Source organism: Phaseolus vulgaris, chromosome 1 (genome assembly GCF_051622355.1).
Source record: "Phaseolus vulgaris cultivar YP4 chromosome 1, ASM5162235v1, whole genome shotgun sequence".
NCBI lineage: Eukaryota > Viridiplantae > Streptophyta > Magnoliopsida > Fabales > Fabaceae > Phaseolus > Phaseolus vulgaris.
Window position 1 is genome coordinate 48,932,516 of NC_143498.1, and position 18,703 is coordinate 48,951,218.

Consider the following 18,703-nt stretch of genomic DNA (forward strand, 5'->3'; position numbering starts at 1 on the left):
TAGAAATCCATAACTGTTCAAAATAATGAGTTGGAAATTTCAATCCAATAAATGAAAAGAACCACGACATTAAGAAATTTAACAAATCTTTGATAGAAAAAGGGACAAAAACAACTATTGACCTGTAAAGAAGGTCATAGTAAATCAAAAGCTAATTTGCGGGGATTAAAATTTGTTTCTTTTCTAAATTAAAAATAACATTTAAAAATTTAATATCACAAAAGCTAATTTATTTAAAGGATCAAATAAAAAACTGTAATGTCACAATCTATACATACATAAAACAATGAAAATATATTTTTAAAATTAGAATACAAATTTAATTAATTCGTTCATTGAAGTTTTTTATATTATCATAATAATTATGTGTACCAAACTATGCATAATTATGCATACTTTATAATTAATATTTACATATTTTAAATATCATTTTATACCTTAAAATTGTGTAATATAATAAAGTTAAATTAAGATGCCATGTAAGTTTAGTAGAGATTGTTTTTAAAAATAAGTTAAAATTATATTTTATTAAAACTATTTATTTAGTTGTTCTTTTATATAATGATACAAAATATTCTCTGCGTATCATGGACACAAATACAGATATACATGGACACAAATACAGATATACGTATAATTCATAAAATGTAAAACAAAGAGAAACAGATCTATATATTATATAATTATGAATTATATAAAGATTTATGTACACTAAATATGTTTTAATTTTTTTTATCAAAAAAAATATTTTTCATGACTAATTCAAAAAAAATAGTTCTTTATTTTTATAATCATAATAACAATTTATATTTTTAGAAGTATCATTCGAATGTTAGTGTCCAATAAATTCATAAAAGGTAATCTTATAATTTAATTTTCTTATAGTGACAAATTAATGTCGAAGAATTTTGAAAGGACGAAGAGTCCATGTAACTGAATTGGACATCAGCCAGAAATATGCAGATAGAAACATGCCAGTACCACTTTTCTACGTTGTGTCCATCAATACAAATTACAGAAGTATCTATATAAAATCCAAATTTCTTTCCCAGCCATAAATAGTGCCAACACTACTGCTAAAAAATCAGTCTTCAGCATATGAGTGATTAGTGCAAAAAAATACAATTAACAGTTCTGAAGACCCTTCATAGCACTCTCAAGTTATGTATCTCAATGCCATTTTTGTTTAGTTTGGTCCATTACTAATCCTTCACTGAGGTACGCAGTATCTTCACATCATGGATGGGCCTGAAGAAATAGAAAATGAGAAAGTGCTTCCATACTTTTCTATGCATGTTCATAAAAAGTAAGATCATAGAAAGTCCTCATTTTAACTTCAAAGTTTTCCTCAAATAATTTCTTCATAAAATTATGTTTTTCATGGCAGCCCCATTATTATAAATGTACTCTACTTATCAAAATACACACTATAGCCTCTTTAGGCGCTCATTAGCCATTATCTTCCCTGTAATAAAGTATTTCAGAAATACAAATAAAAGTTGTGAAATGCACCATTCTCCAGGAAATTCAGCAAAACGCTTAACACAATATTTTAAATGGTTATCTTAGAAAGATATTTGACATACCTATCGTTGTTATCTGTTTGGACGCTGCCAAGTCGTTTGATAATTTCCATACCGCTGCACACTCTTCCGAATATTGTGTGTTTTCCTGGAGGGAACAGAAACAGGAATTGAGTATCATTAGACATTCCATACATTTCCTGATATGAATTAAAATAATCGATCACAAACTAAACAATATGATTGGAACTGTTCATCATTCTGATGCCACCAAGGCTATGCCTAATTATTTACTTGAGTCAACTCTAGTAATTAATAAAAATATTAATCAGTAGGACTGTAGGAGTATTTACCTTAAATGCAGAAATTATATTAGAGAATTCACAAACATCTTAAAAGAGAGAGAGAGAGTCCCTTTCGTTTTAGCCTTCTTATGGATTTAGTCATGGGAACTAACCTAAGATACACAAGTAAAAAAATACACTTGAATGAAGAAATGAGCTTAACTATAATGCCTAAAACTGTATCTTCTCCAAAAACAAAAGAAACACAAACAAGACACTCTCTTGTTGAAGATCCTACACAAGTAAAGATAAGATTAATTTTTAGTATATAAGTGGAGACAATCCTTACTTTACAAGCCGACTATATAAGGATGAATTAGGCTTAAACTCCCTTCTTAATATAATATTAAAGTCTATCATAATGAAGTTTAATGAACCTATGCCTATCGTGTCATTCACTATCAGACCATCCATAAATATCTAGACCCATGCACAAGATGTACATACTTAGGCATGAGAGGGAATGTTGGAAATCTATATCAAAACCAATTTTCAGTATATAGGTGAGGGCAATTTTCACCTTACAAGTCAGTTTTGTGAGGATGAATTAAGCTTAAATTCTCTTCTTAATATTTCTCATATTCTCTGCCTTAGAGTTCTTTAGAAAAGTGAGTTACGGACCAGACACAATCAAGGGACTGACCCGTTGTTAATAGTCTGTATTGATGAGGATCAAGAGGTTTTTATAAAAATGTGTATGATAAAGTAGTCATACTGACAGAATATTTTACATTAATTGTTGTGATTATCGGGACTCAGACAAATGAGAAAAGGAAGGGGGGCATATGTAATTTTGCATTTTCTTTTTCATCTCTCAAGTGAGACAGGGATCATATTCATCATTCTTAGTTTCCAAGAGTGTAACAGTTTATGCACAATGTGAATGGAGCTGCGACCACAAAGCTACTTATGGCAGTGCATCTTCAATTTTCAATTTACAAGGACTGAAAAAAAAATCCTTTAGAGCTGAAAATTCTCCACATACCAGTGGGTTACAAAACAAAGATCCACAACCACAAGAGATTATAAATTTTAATAACAGAGGCTTGTTATCTCTAAATTCTGAACGGTAAAAAACAGAGGAATTACCATCGAGAGAAGGGCAAGGTGCCAGAGTAATAAAGAACTGACTACCATTGCTATTTGGGCCAGCATTTGCCATGGATAAGATACCAGCACCAGTGTGTTTCAACTCTCGTTTTATCTCATCTTCAAACTTTGCACTGTCGTAAACATAATACCATGAGTATGAGCAAGAGCAAAGCCATAAAGCATCACCATCATCATCATTCATCAACTACAACACTGATAAAGTTAATCTGTTCATTAACCCCTAAAATTGTCTACATTTTAAATTCTGTCTCATACATAAAAATGAAGCTTGTCACATACATCAGCAGTATAAAGCTGCTAAAATAAAATTGTCTAACATAGAATTAAATGAATAGTTTAACCTAATAATACTAAAAATACAAAAAGCTTAAGCGAGGTACCCGTATATGGATTCCCCTCCTCTTCCAGTTCCAGTGGGATCTCCACCTTGTACTATGAAGTCCTACTCAACAAACCACACAAATCTATGTAAGAATATATCACCCAAACAGAGGCTTCACACCCAAAGACAAGAAAGAACCGAACATAATCACCTTAATGATCCTGTGGAATTTAACGTTGTCGTAGTAACCTCTGCGAGACAGTTCAATGAAGTTCCTGCAAGTTCTGGGCGCATGCTTGTAGTACAGCTAAACCCAAAATTACGGTAGCAATAAAACCGTTTAATTTAATTTAAAAGAAAAGGAAAAAGAAAAATTAGGACCTTAGACTAAGAACGTAGAAAGAGGGAGAAAATTGAAGTACCTCCACTGTGAAGGACCCCATAGAAGTTTCCAGATTAACCTCTGGAGCACCACCTTCTGCGCTTGCCCACATTTTCCTCTCACACCAAATCTCCTCTCTCATTCTCTCGCATATAGAATGAACAAAATTTAAACTCGTTATTTTGGGCCGGGTTGATCCGGGTCGGGCCGGGTCGGATCGAGTATTCTACGCAAAGGACTTGAACATGGAAAATAGAAAATCCCCTTTTCCCTCTCATTTGAATTGATGTAAAAACAATGCCGGAGATTTTGGACGGTGCAATTCGGCGAGCTGTAGTGATCGGAAACGGCTTCGCTGGCGCTGAGAATCAGTGCATTGGTTTGGTTCGTGCTCTTGGTTTCTCCAAACGCCACACCATATACGTAAGCGTTTTTTTTTTCATGATCTTTCTTCGTTTGTTTGTAATATAGGTATTAAATTGGATTGGATTTTTGGTTGCAGCGTGTCACAAGGCCTCGAGGAGGAATCAATCGATGGCTTCAATGGCTTCCGGTTTCGCTTCACAAAAAGTTAGAGTCCGTTATTAGAATGATCTGTGGCAAATCGCGGTTTCGAACGCCTCACACGATCGGTAAATAACGCTGTTTCTCGTTCACGTTGTTGAGAATTGTAATGCAATGCCATGATGATAGTTTCGTTTAGGCTTATCCAACGTGTTGGAAGCTGATGCTTACCAACTTGCCACCATGGCTCGCGAAACGTTTCACAAGTACGTTGTCTTGTGATTGTTCTCGTCTCTTTAAATTGAAACCCGTCGGAAACAATGAATTTAATGAAATGCCCAATCAATCTATCTGTAGAGATGGACCTTTGTTGGTGGTTGCATCTGGACGAGACACCATTTCTGTTGCCAGCTCCATTAAACGGTTAGCTCCAGAAAATGTTTTTCTTGTTCAGGTTAAACTTTTCACTTATTCTTTATTGTCCCTTGATATATATATGAGTATAACTTGGTGTGAGTGTGATGATTGACTGTTATCGAAGCTCTTTTTTTGTGCTTGTATGATAATGAACGATTATAACTTTTAGCTGAGATAACCAATTTCTATGAAGGTTTGGTTTTTAACCGAGTCCAGTGATATTGACTGATCTATGCAGTCATCCTCACTTAGTGGGACAAGACTTTTATCAGATTTTCTTGCCCTTTGTGGTTAACTGGCAATTGATTCTTTTTTCTTTGAAACGGTAATAGCAAAGATATTGTACGTTGCTTGCATTTTATAAATTGTGATCAGAAACATTATTCATAAGAGCACGTTGCAGCCACACGTTTGCAAAGACTTACCTGTTGACTGTAGCTTATTTTACTTCCTTTGAGGTTTTACCAAATTGCCTATTGCGCCATTTCTCTTTATTGCTAGTTGTAGTGAAGTGTTTTTCAATTGCACGGATTCCATAAATATGTAATGATGAAGGCCTATGTGTGTTGCTGTCTAACTCTCTTAGATGTTGTCCAACGCAGATACAACATCCAAGATTTCACCTGAATAGGTTTGATCTTGTTATCACTCCACGCCATGACTATTACCCGCTGACTCCACATGCCCAGCGGCAAATACCTTGGTTTCTTCGAAGGTGGGTGACTCCATGGGAACCTCCAGGCCGCAATGTGGTAGGTAGAGTGATTGTGTGGTGGCTATTGATGTCACTTCCTAGGAATAACATTTATGCCATCATGTATAAGTTTAAATATTATATTTTTGTTTTTTCTTGAGGGAGACATTTTTATATTATTACAGGTCCTCACTGTGGGAGCACTTCATCAAGCTGATTCTGTTGCTCTTAGGGTTGCTGCTTCTGCCTGGCATAACGAGTTAGCAACTCTGCCAAAGCCCTTGCTTGTGGTTAATGTTGGGGGACCTACTGGTATTTTACTTTGCATTAAGGAACTTATAAGTTATAATGCTTTTCCAGTTTTATTGTTTAAAATTTTATCGTGTTAATTATTAAGATTGCTGTTATTATTGAAACGCCCTTCTTTCATCTGATTTATGTATAATTGCCTATTGAAGACTCTTTCAAAATGACTCTAACCTGATATTTAATAGCTGGAAAGAAATTGCATGCCCTAGATACAATGTTGGGCTCGTTTAAAACTTTCAAATGTTTGTATTTTACAGGGCATATAGTTCAAAACTTAATGAAGATTTTGATTTTTGAGTATATCAATGGTCACTTGTTTGAAACTTTGAAGTTGAGTTGAAAATTAAAACCTTTGAATGTTTATATCCCTTTCGCATGATATTTTATTCTTTCAACATTTTACTCCGCATATTATATGCATGCTTTCTTTTTTCAAATCTTTTGTCACACTGCACCATACCTTCATCATAGTTTCTTTTTTGGGGGGTGGGGGGAGTCAGGCAATTGTCCCTATGGTGTAGATCTTGTAAAGAAGTTAGTGGTTATGCTTCAGAATGTTCTATGGAGCTGTGGGAGTATCCGGATATCTTTCTCCAGAAGAACTCCTGACAAGGTATAAATGATTATGCAATTAGTAAGAATCTTTTTGCCTATTCCTCAAGTCGTGTGTGAATCAGTTTTGGTTTGTAAGCATGAGCATGCTCCTGGTTTTTCATTTGTCTAATTTGGTGTTGGCAATGGCAAGTATAAATGATGTTGCCTGGGGGTGTGCTGTCCTCAGTTTAGGTCTCCTCAATAACTTGCTGTCTTTGTTTCAATGAATTTATAATATCCCTTTTTTATTGTAGATCAGCACAATTTTGGTTAAAGAATTTTCCACAAATCCCAAGGTCCAAATATGGGACGGTGAAGGTACTTATTTTCCGTATTTTTAAGAGAAGAAATTTATACTTATCAGTCCGGTATTGGAGATTGCTTGATGTACTTTATTTTTTGCGTTTAGGTCCAAATCCACATATGGGACATCTAGCCTGGGCTGATGCCTTTGTTATCACAGCTGATTCAGTTAGTATGTTGAGTGAGGCGTGCAGTACTGGGTGTGTATGATCAAATAATTAATGATGAGGAGTGTCCTTCTCACAATAATAGATAACAAATAAAATAATTCTTGTTTAATCATTCCTTCAAAATGAAATCCATAATCTCATGACCCTCTATCTTTTACAACAGGAAGCCTGTGTATGTAGTTGGAGCAGAGCTGTGTACTTGGAAGTTTGCTGACTTCCAAAATTCTTTGCAAAAGCATGGGGTAGCTCGATCACTCACTGGGAAGGAGAATGTGAGTTGCCAGTTGTGCTGTAATGTTCTGTGTGGGGTTCTTTTGGGTGTGTCTATCAAAATAACTCGTGATAACAAACAGGGCATAAAAGTAAATATCTAGCAATTCATTAAATGATTAATCCCTTAAGCATAATGCTTGGTTGCATTTCTCTTGGGCTTGCCTATTCCAATTGGGACTGTTTTTGGTGTTGAAAGAGGCCCATCAACAGCTTCCTTGTCAGTACCTACCCTAGCGAAACCTACCGTGTCCTCAAAGTGGAAGGAAACACAAAGGTAATCCCATTTCTCCCAGCTTGAATCATTAGGAGTAAGACCCTGCCATTGGACCAGTACCAAAACTTGAGGTGGAATAGAAGCGTGATCCCATTTGGACTATAATATAGCCAGGCTATGAATAAGTGGATGATTATCATGGGAAGTAGGAGGTAATTCATCAGTGGAATAAAACCGTTTTTAATGTTGGAGATCTCACATTGATCTCTAACAAACATCTTGTGATAACTAGAATCAGTTAAGAAAAATTGGCAACAGGGAAGTAGTTGCACATAAACCCAACGATTCACGACATACTTACCATCACAACATTTCTTATCAGCCTGGATTTTCATTTGACGTTGAGCCTTTTCCAGTTTCTGCTGGAGCACAATTAACAACCCCTACATCTGAAAAAGCAAATGATCTACAACCTCAATTTGAGAGGATCCCATCAAGTAGTGAGGGATATAGGTGGTGGCTTGCCAAATGTGATATGGAAAGGGGAAAAACTAGTTGTTGAATGGAGAATTGTGTTATATGACCATTCAACATAAAAAAGATACTTGACCCAAGGCTATGACTGTGAATGAACAAACCAACAAAGGTATTGTTCCAAAACCCAGTTAAGAACTTAGGTTGACCGATTATCTCTGGATGGTATGAAGCACTCATGCACAATTGAGTGCCACATCAGAATTTGCTAATAAAGATAGTATCACGGCCTGAAACCAAGTTATGAGGTAAACTATGGTACTTGCAAACAATGTCAAGGAACAATTGAACAACCTTTAAAGTAGTAAAATGACTAGGCAAGGTACCAAAATGAGCCCCCTGAGCAAAACGATCAACAATGACCAAAATAATGGAATTGCTTGAAAATGCAGGTAAGCCAATGATAAAATATTTTGCAATTGAATTAATCCAAACCCATGTTCTAAGACTTCCTAGAAATATTTTTGGGGTATTTGTCGCAGATAGATGTTTTGTTGAATAGATATTGCTTTATGCTTATTTTTGTTTCGAAAAATACAGATAAGCGAAAGCTGGAGTTATCCTCCACTGAATGACACAGCAGAGGCTTCAAGCCAAGTAATTGCTGCTCTTGCTCAGCGAGGATGGACCATTCCCGCATAACGGATTTTCCTCCCAATATTTCTCGGTTAACTCTTGGAATTCATAAATGATACGTGATTGAGGAGGAAATATTGTGGCTTGTGTTAAGTTTTCAGAGTGCTTGTTAACTGTGGTTGTTTCCTTTTATTGGGAAACTTGTAATAGTTAATAGCGAGGTTGTTCATATAGATATGTGGACAATGGTCGGTTTCACCAATTTTTGCTGGTAAGAGAAATTGTTGTTCTGTTATTACCAACAATTTTTGGAACTCTCCTTTTCTAACTAACTCCTGTGAGCTTTAGAATAATGTAAGCTGCGTACCACTTGGGCATGTCAGAGATCTCAAATCTTTTTTTGGCTGCCCAGGAACTGTATCATAATGACAAAGGAATCATATTAAATGAGATATTTTTGCTCCACTTTTTACTCTCTGTTTTGAAGTTGAGTCTCTCCTTGATAACGATATGTTCTTTGCTTATTCTTTTGCAGCATGTGTTACTACTATATGGTGTTGGTGTGGTAGGGTGATCTATTTGTTTGTGTTGTGTAACAAATGTAAGGTATAGCTTATAACTAACTTTTGGTACATACCAGAAGCTAATATATTGATTATCTTGTCATACCATACATACAATTGCTTATTATAGATCCCAAAAATAGGAAAATTAAATAACTATGCTTGAAAGAAATATGTTTTTATTATTCTGAGTGTATTTTAGATTTTATCTTGTTCTTTTCATCATATTCTTGTTAGAAGTTAATTTTTAATATTCCTACATGAAAGTTTATATGGAGAAATAAGCATCAATATGAATATAATAAATGTATAATAGACTTAAATAAAAAAATTAACTGAATTAAAGGCAAAATATCGCTATATTTATCTTTATATATAAAATTAAAGCAATTTGTATTTATTTATTTAGCTTCGAAAAGAAATTTGTATGGTACTGGAAACAATTCTTTTCACCCCAAACAGAAGAGTTATTCTGAATTTAAAATTTAGTTTAGATATTTTCACATAACAAATTCATTATCCAATAATCATCATAATGGTCTTTCATCTTAAAATTTACCATTAAATTAAAATTTATCATGTATAATGTTATTTTAACCTAAATCGTTTTATTTAATTGATATACATTAAATTGATGAAATACTTTTAAAATAAATATAAATAAGAACTTTTAGAATATATTAATTCTTCAATTTTGATCAAATTTTACCCAAAAAATATAGATAATATACAATTATAATTCAGTTATTAAATCACTAAAAATAATATTCTACATAAAATTATTTATAGTGTACTCATTATTGTAATCTACAATCCTGTAATTTTATCTCCTTATAATTTAATCAGAATAATCATCCAATCATGGATTGCCATCAGATTACTATTTTTTTAGTAATTACTTTAAAAATTATTCATACATGATTCCTAATCGATTTATAGTGGAAAAGTTAATGTTAAAAATCTGCAATCTGAAAAATCTTATAAAACTAATTTATATCACATCTTATAAAACTAATTTATATCACATCTTATAAAACTAATTTATATAGTTCATGTGGGATTCCAATACATTATTTTCATGTCAAGATTTATCAACTCGTAGGTGTGATAACGAATATTTCATAGTATATAATGGTACAAATCTCACTTTATAAGCGCGAGTTTTATAAGATTAAATTAGACTTAAAGTTCACATTTTACTATGATATCAAAGTCATTTAGAGCTTATTCTAACAAAAATATATTGATTTTATCAAGTCACCCGCTATCAGGTCACCATTGAACCACCCATAAATATATAGTTTCACGTACGAGTTCACAGGTCTCGACTTTAGGAAAGTGTTGAAGATCTCTCATTGATTAGAGATAAGGATATTTGGTAGCATATAAGTGGATGTAGACCTTATTTTATGAACTGACTTCATAAGGTTTAGTTAGATTTAAATTTCGATTCTGAATAAACAAGATGTAAAAATTATATTCTTATTTTATATGTAGTCATATGATTTTTTTTATAATGTATTTAATTAGAATATGAAGAGTTTTTATTACCTCATCCATAATATTTTGTCATTGATAAATTTTTTGTAATGTAGTAATTATTTGAAAAGTCATATAAATTTTTCTTTAATTATTCATAATGTAAAAATTATTATAATGAAAACGTATCAAAATCAAAATTAAACTCTTTATTTAAGTAAGCTAAATAATTATATTATTTTACCTCATTGAAAAATAAATGATCCCATCTCTGCAAATGCGCAATGAATTGTTATTATTTTATTATAGTTTTTTCTTTACGTTTTATTAGGTGAATCATGACTAAGTTGAACCAAACTGTGATTTAGTTTTTTCTTTGTGACTGCCCATTTTTCTTTTGAAGAACTCGGCTTAATCCATAGTAATTAACATTATTAAATTTAGGTTTAAGTATCTCTCCAGTTCAAAACAGTCAAATTCATCCCTATTCTTAGTAACAATATTTGCAGCATAGAGGACATTCATACCACACGGATACATAAATTGATAATAAAGATTTATGTGCACAAGTATGTTCGAGATTATTTTTTGAAGCAGAAAGATGTTTTTCATGACTGGTTCACAAAGATTTGTTTCTTATTTTATAATCATAATAACAATTTATACACTAAAGTTTGAATTTTGAGAAAATTAATGTATTTTTTCTTTTTAAAATTGTGTTAGAACCGTACTAGAATTATCAGAAATCTAACAAATACTTTTTGAACTTACACTTCACGGATACGTATCCTACATGTGTCATACAAGTGTCGGTGTCGACACACTATTTAAAAAGAGTGTTTGAGCTTCATAAATGGCAACTAAAAAATTAAAATTAAAATTCACTCATAGATGCCAACTAAAAAATTAAAATTATTTTTTTGTCAAAATACAAACAAATACATCTCTTATAAATTTTAATAAGTTTCTATCCGTTTATTTTTAATTGTCAAATTTCATAAATATTTATTTATTATTTTCAGAGTTCAATAAAGCATTAATTATTTTTAATTTCAAATTAATGTACCCTTATATATTTACTTTAAATAAAATGAAGACTTACTAAATTTTGTTTTATTAGAATTAAAAGTTGATTATATTTCTTCTTTTTTTTACATAAAAATACTAAGAACAAATGGTACATAATACGCAGCAAAAATAACTAAACTTTTTAACTTGTGTTGTATTTGAGAGTGGTTGTTCACCAAATATTTGTTTAAGAATTAGGATTAAAAATAAAGACACAAGATTTGTAAATTTTGATTTGTGAAGGAGTAGATTAAACTCCGAACATTGTTCTTTGCTTGGAGTGAGTGAGAGTCAATTCTTCTTTTCGTCTCTTTTCTTTGGAAGAAACAACGAAACGAGTCAAGATAAAATCCCGAGCGGGAGAGGGTTTGAGAGAAATTGAAATGTCTCAGACGAAGAAATTGACGCCGAATCTGGATCAGCAGAGCACGAAGGTGCTGAATCTCACCGTGCTCCAGCGAATCGATCCATTCATCGACGAGATACTCTTCACCGCCGCTCATGTCTCCTTCTACGACTTCAACATCGAAAGCAACCAGTGGGTTCGTTCTTCTCTTCTCTTCTCTTCTCACTTCGTCGCACTTTCTTCTCTCATCTTTTTGCTCACTCACTGTAGAGTCGCAAGGATGTCGAAGGATCTCTCTTCGTTGTCAAGAGGTGAGTTCATCAACAACACTGTCTCTTCTCTCGCTATTCTTTGTATGCATTGATGCATTCATATGCACCAAGATCGATCATCATTTTCTTTTTTTGATTCAGGAATTCACAGCCACGGTTTCAGTTTATTGTGATGAATCGACGAAATACAGGTTCAGATTTGTTTTGAAACCGTATTATTACTATTACTTTTATTCGGAAAAATAGTTTGACTAGAAGAAACAAAGAACGGTTTAGGGGCTAGATTCAAGTAAGCTAATTATTGATGTAAGTAAAAAATGCTGTTTTTGGTAATGCAAAATTTATTATTGCCGCATTTCTGAATCTTTGGCATCTATTATCTACTCAACAACTTTCTCTCTGAATTTTGCCCCGAGTCTTGACAGATAACCTGGTGGAGAATCTATTGGATTTTGAGTATGAACTTAAAAAACCGTACCTATTATATCGGAATGCAGCTCAAGAAGTTAATGGTATATGGTTTTACAATCCAGACGAATGTGAGGAAGTTGCAAATCTTTTTAACAGGTATGATATTTTTCGATTTTTCTCCATTCAAGTTACTTTAGTGTTTTTTTTTTCTTTAGTTATTTACAGTTACAACTTACAGCATGCTAACTTCAACCAATCTGGTCTAAACTGTTGTGTGTGTATGTTTATTTTTCTGGTTAGTGATGCATGAAATTGGGTGCAGGATAATCTTATTTATTTTCCAAATTCAATTTACAGAATACTTAATTTGTACCCAAAGGCATCTCCAACTACAACACCGCCTGCTAACAGAAGGTAAGGATTTTTTGTAAATTTTATAAAATGTGAAGTTGTTTCAATTGCATAGTTATCGGCCATCATGATATAACGATTGAGTGACAGCCTTTGGCAACTAAAAATTTCAGATTGTTGACCACTTTTACATTTGCAGAAGCCTAGTGTCCCTATTTATGTGTAGAACAGATTATTTAGCGAGATGTCGTTCAACTATGTGGAGTTTGGGGTCGATTGCTCTGCACCACTGTGTTGTGCTGCTTATATATTTGAAATTCCAAACAACATCGACTTTAACATTTCATTTGTGAAGAAATTTCTTATTCAAAATGAAAAATTACTTTAATAGAGTACTTTTGTTTGGGTTTTCTTGTCCAACGAATGTGCTTGCTCAAAATTCAAACTACATTTATTTATTTCCCCCACTTAGTGATCTCTGCTGTTGGATTTATAAGTAATAAAAGTTGCATGTCTAATGTCTGATGTTTTTATACATTACAGTGAGTTTGAGGAACACCAGCCAGTGTCAATTATACCAGAAAGCTCTCTAGAATCGTCTTCAGCTGCTGCTTCTGCAATTGATTCTGTTGAAGATCCTGTATTCACAAACTTCTTCAGCGTATGTAATGTTGTTAAATGTCTATTTTCTATGCTTTTTGGCTAATACTTCCGCAATTTCTATGTTAAGTTTCACTTCTTATTATATGATGATGTCTGTGGCTTAAGAATTTATTTTTAATTCAATTGTTGCAGACATTGAAGGCTACTGGAAATTATGCTTCCAATGTAGAAAATGATAGGCAGCATTCTACGACCGTCACTTCTGCTGCTCCTAGTGGTTTATTTTCTCCTTCACCTATCGTGCAAATACCTGCCTCTCATTCAACCTCATCTATATCAGGTTTCCCTGTTGACTCTCTTGAAACAGTCAAGAGTGGCAATCAAGCCATTAGTCTTGTTAAGCCTTCTACTTTTTTCACATCCACTTCATCTTCACTGTTAGCTCCACCTATTTCTTCATCTGTGCTGCATAGTTCAGTTGTGAATCATTCCCTGAATCTACCACGACCATATGGCACACCAGTACTTCAACCCTTCCCGCCCCCTATTCCTCCTCTATCTCTTACCCCTATTCCAAGCTCCAGTCCAAATAGACCTGTAATTGGCAGGGATAGCGTTCGCGATGCACTTTTATCATTGGTTCAGGTATTTCACTATTTTCCCATCTTTGTTTAGTTCCCTTGTGTTTCTTGACCGGTATTAATTTAGTTCTATTTTTAAATTGTCATTCAATTCTTTTATTTTGGGGTTGGTGCGTAACTTAAATAAGGGGGAAATAACGACTACCAGTGTCCTCCTGAGTATCATTAGGGTGTGTGACAAAGGATTATAGGAGTTCTTCCCACTGCAGAAAGTCCAGTTTGAGCCATAGTCATTGTTAAGGGGTTGCCAGTTGCTTCAAGAGAGACGTCTGAATTATCTATTTATTTTATTTATAATTTTGTCTGGGCACTACTAAAGAGTCCGAACTTATTCAGACATAAAAAGCAGACCAAACGGGTCGTAAACCTTCGTATGTGGAAAATATTCTAGTTAAGTTAATAATGACTATTTAGCTTGCTATTAGACTGGAAGTGTGCACTAATCCTAATTATTATTATTATTGAGATTTTGTTTCATATAACAAAATTCCGGAGATGCAATTTTTGAAAAAATTGTGAATAGTTGAAGAAGGGCGTAACTAAAATAAGGTTTTTGTAAACCTGACACATAGGAACCCACCTCTACTCTTACTAACTAGTATTAAGGGTGGGCAAATTCAAATTACAAAATCCAATCCATAATTATCCAAATCCATATTAGTTTTAATCCATTTAAATGGATTTATCTCAAATCCAAATTCATATTTTTGGATTTTAAATCCAATCCATTTAATTGGATATGGATTAGATATAGATTGGATACATTTTTGGATTATCCAAATTGCATTTTGAGTTGGATTTTGACTTGGCCCGATCCAGATTGAGCCAAGACAATTCGGGCCCAGGTTGAGCAAAGTCGGGCCAAGTCCACGTTGAGCTGAGTCATCCAGGCCCAAGTCGAATTGAGTCGGTATGGGCCAAAGTTGAGCCAAGTCATTTCGGGCCAAAGTCGAGCCAAGTCAACCCTCGGTCAAGTCAAGCTGAGTGGTCGATATTGAGTCAACCCCAGTCGGTCGGGGTTGATATTGAGCCGATTTGGCCCATGCCAATGTCTAGTCGAGCCAGTCCAGGCCCATGCCGAGTTGAGTCTTTCGAGTCCAATATTGAGTCGAGCAGGCCCGAGCCAATATCCAGACGACAGAGCCAGGGCTAATGTCGACCCGAGTAGGCCCAGGTCGATGTCGAGTCAAGCAGGTCCAAGTCGATGTCGAGCTGAGCGGGCCAAGGCCGATATTAAGTCGAGCGGGCCTGGGCCAATATCGAGCCGAGTAGGCCCAAGCCGATGTTGAGTCGAGCGGGCTTGAGCCCATGTCGAGTCATTCAGGACCAGGCCGATGTCGAGTCGAGCGGGCCCAAATCGATGTCGAGTTGTTCGGGCCCAGACCAATGAGAGTTTTATGGGCTCGGGCTGATGTCTTGCTGAGCGGGCTCGGGCCGATGTCGAGCCGAATGTGCCTGGGTAGATGTCCAAAAGAGCGGGTCTGGGTCGATGTCGAGCCAAGCGGGCCCGTGCCAATGTTTATCCGAGCGGGCCTGGGCCTGATGTCGAGTCGTTCGGACCCGGGCTGATGTTGAGTCGTTCGGGTCGAGGTCGATGTCAAGTTGTTCGGGCCCGAACCGATGTTGAGTTGTTCGGGCCTGAACCGATGTCGAGTTGTTCATGCCCGGACTGATGTCTAGTCGTCCAGGTCAAGGCCGATGTTGAGTTGTTCGGGCCCGAATCGATTTCGAGTTGTTCGGGCCCGAACCGATGTCGAGTTGTTCGGGCTCGGACCGATGTCGAGTTGTTCGGGCCCGATCCAAATTGAGCCAAGACAATTCGGGCCTAGGTTGACCAAAGTTGGTCCAAGTCCACGTCGAGCTGAGTCATCCAGGCCCAAGTCGAATTGAGTCGGTATGGGCCAAAGTCAAGCCAAGTCATTTCGGGCCAAAGTCGAGCCAAGTAAACCCTCAGTCAAGTCGAGCTGAGTGGCCGATATTGAGTCGAGTTGGCCCATGCCAATGTCTAGTCGTGCCAGTCCAGGCCCATGTCGAGCTTAGTCTTTCGGGTCCAATATTGAGTCGAGCAGGCCCGAGCCGATATCCAGATGACAGAGCTAGGGCTAATGTCGACCCGAGTGGGCCCATGCCGATGTCGAGTCAAGCATGTCCAGGTCGATGTCGAGCCGAGCGGGCCAAGGTCAATATTAAGTCGAGCAAGCCTGGGTCAATATCGAGCCAAGCAAGCCCAAGCAAATGTCAAGTCGATGTTGAGCCGAGCGGGCTTGAGCCCATGTCTAGCCAAGCAAGCCCGGGCCAAATTCAAGTCGAGCAAGTCTGGGTCGATGTCGAGCCGAGCGGGCTCGAACCAATGTTGAGCCAAGCGAGCCTGGGCCGATGTCGAGTCATTTGGGCCCAGGCCAATGTTGAGTCGAGCGGGCCCAAACTAATGTAAAGTCGTTCGGCCCCAGGCCGATGTCGAGTCGTCTGGGCTCGAGCTGATGTCGAGCCGAGCGAGCTCGGGCTGATGTCTTGCTGAGCGGGCCCGAGATGATGTCGAGCCGAATGTGCCTGGGCCGATGTCGAGCCAAGCGGGCCTGGGCCAAAGTTGAGTTGAGTGGGCCTGAGCCTAATTTCGAGTTGTTCGGGTCGAGGTCAATGTCGAGTCGAGCGGGCTCGGGGCGATGTCAAGTTGTTCGGGCTCGAATCGATGACGAGTCGTCCAGGTTGAGGCCGATGTCGAGTTGTTCGAGCCCGGACTGATGTCGAGTCGTCTGGGCTCGAACTAATGTTGTTTCGTCTGGGCTCTAGTTGATATCGAGTCGTCTGGGTCTGGGCCGATGTAGAGCTGAGTTGGTCCGCGTCCAGGTTGAGTCGGCTTACGCCCAGTTCGAGCCAAGTTAGTTTGTGTTATCAAAATGGATTTAATGGAATTGACAAATTAGATTTAATCTAATTAACAAAACTGAATTTAATATAGATTTAATCCACTTTAAATGGATTTAAAAAAAAATTAAATATATTTGATCTAGTTAAAGGGGATATGAATTTTAAATCAAATAAATGAATTTGGATTGGATGGAGATTGAATTTTGACTAGCCCTGACTAGTATAAACATACGATTTTTAGTTAGAAATCATAGATTTTCATGTTTTGATTTTCATGTTTTTATTACTTCTTTTTTGTGTTTTTGATTTCAATATGAATTGAACCTCTGGTCTACAAATTGAATTAACAAAATTGTTTTATCTTTTTTTGTCTAATGCTTGCAATATTTTGACGCCTCTTGTTAACTTTTTATATAGTTTCTCTACTAACGGAATTTTGCTGTGTTAGGATGATCAATTCATTGACATGATGTTCCAGGCATTACTGAAGGTGAATCATTCATGAGTAGTAAAACTCTTGAAGGTCTTGAAGGTTGGATGGAAAATGCATATAAATTAGTTGTGTATATAGTTACACACCGACACGTCTAACAGGAGGTGTAACTTAGTATATAGAGACATCCGTCGTCTTTAGCTTTAGCCACAACTTTGCATGATATATCGGTAATGGCCAATTCCACAATATACTAACAAATCATATGGTGCATATTAATACACTATATTACCTTCACCACTTAGTTTGTGTGTGTATACGTGGACAAGTTCTTAGTGAAAATAATGGTTAAAATATAGCTTGATTTTAATTGCTATGTTGATCTAAAGATTGTTCCACGTTTACACAAAATAAACTAATGGTGAAAGTAATGTGCATTTTTACACTGTAACTCTGTAGTGTATTGTAGAAATAGCCGTGTATGTTTCTGCACAATGATAAGTGTTTCCATGTCAGTGTCGCCTTATTATTACCCTTTGTTGTATGTACTGTGTTTTTAAATTCAGTTATGGTTCTGTCGGACAAGTCCTCTCTCTATGGACTAATCAAGATATATGTACAATCCCATGTTTAGCATGCTGTTAGATATAAATCAATAAAAATTTATGTTAATTTAATCCTTAAATTTGCTGAATGTGAAAATTTGAAGACCCATTGTTTTATCTCTTTTCGTCATGAACTTGAGCAACTGATGCTTCTTATTTGTGAGCAATACAATTAGGGGCAAAAGCAACGAAATGGTTATTTTTTTTTTTTAAATTATAGTGAGTCATATGTGGTAGAATGACTTTAGAAAGAAGTCGTATTTTTAAATAAAATTTCATTTTTTTCTAGTTTTTAATATTTTTAAGAAGAGGTAAAGATACGATTGTTACTTTTTTTGTGTGCAAAAAGTCGTATGACTCATGAAATTAATTTCAACAACACTGACACCATAATAATGTGATGCCACAAAAAAGAAAAAAAAAATGTTATTATTAACAATAATTGCATCCATTCTTTTTATCTTTAGAGATTTTCAAGATTCAATTTTTTTTTAATTGTATTTTCTTCATCATCAACCTCTTCAATGAAGCATTGTACTTTACCACTTTTTTTTTAAAATACAACCGTAAGACACAGTTTAAATAGAATAATAAGACACAAATAAAGACAATATTACACATCCAACTAACCTTTAGAAAACAAAACATAAAACACAAAAAAAGTCTCTTTGTTTTTTAATAGAAGGCTTTAATTTCCTGCATCCTCATTTTCTGAACTTGCACCCCCACCCACAATTAGGTTAAATGACTGAATTGTTCCGTACACTTCTTCCTTATTACATCCGTCACCA

At 35.6% G+C, this 18,703-nt stretch overlaps 3 protein-coding genes across 4 annotated transcripts; 2 read left to right on the forward strand and 1 right to left on the reverse strand.

The window, feature by feature from the left end:
* Positions 1-958: 958 nt before the first annotated feature.
* Positions 959-4,649, reverse strand: LOC137814599 (Cyclophilin-like peptidyl-prolyl cis-trans isomerase family protein). Its single transcript, XM_068617415.2, has 6 exons — positions 3,725-4,649; positions 3,514-3,609; positions 3,361-3,422; positions 2,957-3,090; positions 1,587-1,671; positions 959-1,248 (listed from the first exon to the last, which is right to left on the reverse strand). Exons 1-6 carry the CDS (start codon positions 3,824-3,826, stop codon positions 1,203-1,205), a joined length of 525 nt encoding a protein of 174 aa, XP_068473516.1. The 5' UTR covers positions 3,827-4,649; the 3' UTR covers positions 959-1,202.
* Positions 3,972-8,737, forward strand: LOC137814598 (fission ELM1-like protein (DUF1022)). 2 transcript variants are annotated; one of them, XR_011081659.2, is made up of 11 exons: positions 3,972-4,107; positions 4,187-4,316; positions 4,388-4,454; positions 4,546-4,642; positions 5,208-5,357; positions 5,485-5,611; positions 6,109-6,221; positions 6,457-6,520; positions 6,612-6,705; positions 6,839-8,088; positions 8,237-8,737. XR_011081659.2 is itself a non-coding variant. In XM_068617414.2 (11 exons), exons 1-11 carry the CDS (start codon positions 3,982-3,984, stop codon positions 8,336-8,338), a joined length of 1,179 nt encoding a protein of 392 aa, XP_068473515.1. In that variant the 5' UTR covers positions 3,972-3,981; the 3' UTR covers positions 8,339-8,737. The 2 variants fall into 2 exon arrangements, 1 of the variants encoding a protein (XP_068473515.1); XM_068617414.2 differs by having other exon boundaries at positions 6,839-6,947.
* Positions 8,738-11,553: 2,816 nt separating this feature from the next.
* On the forward strand, positions 11,554-17,992 carry LOC137814600 (mRNA-decapping enzyme-like protein). The gene is made up of 8 exons (XM_068617416.2): positions 11,554-11,924; positions 11,999-12,039; positions 12,142-12,191; positions 12,426-12,567; positions 12,769-12,825; positions 13,306-13,423; positions 13,558-14,010; positions 17,323-17,992. Exons 1-8 carry the CDS (start codon positions 11,766-11,768, stop codon positions 17,377-17,379), a joined length of 1,077 nt encoding a protein of 358 aa, XP_068473517.1. The 5' UTR covers positions 11,554-11,765; the 3' UTR covers positions 17,380-17,992.
* The last annotated feature ends 711 nt before the right edge of the window (positions 17,993-18,703 follow it).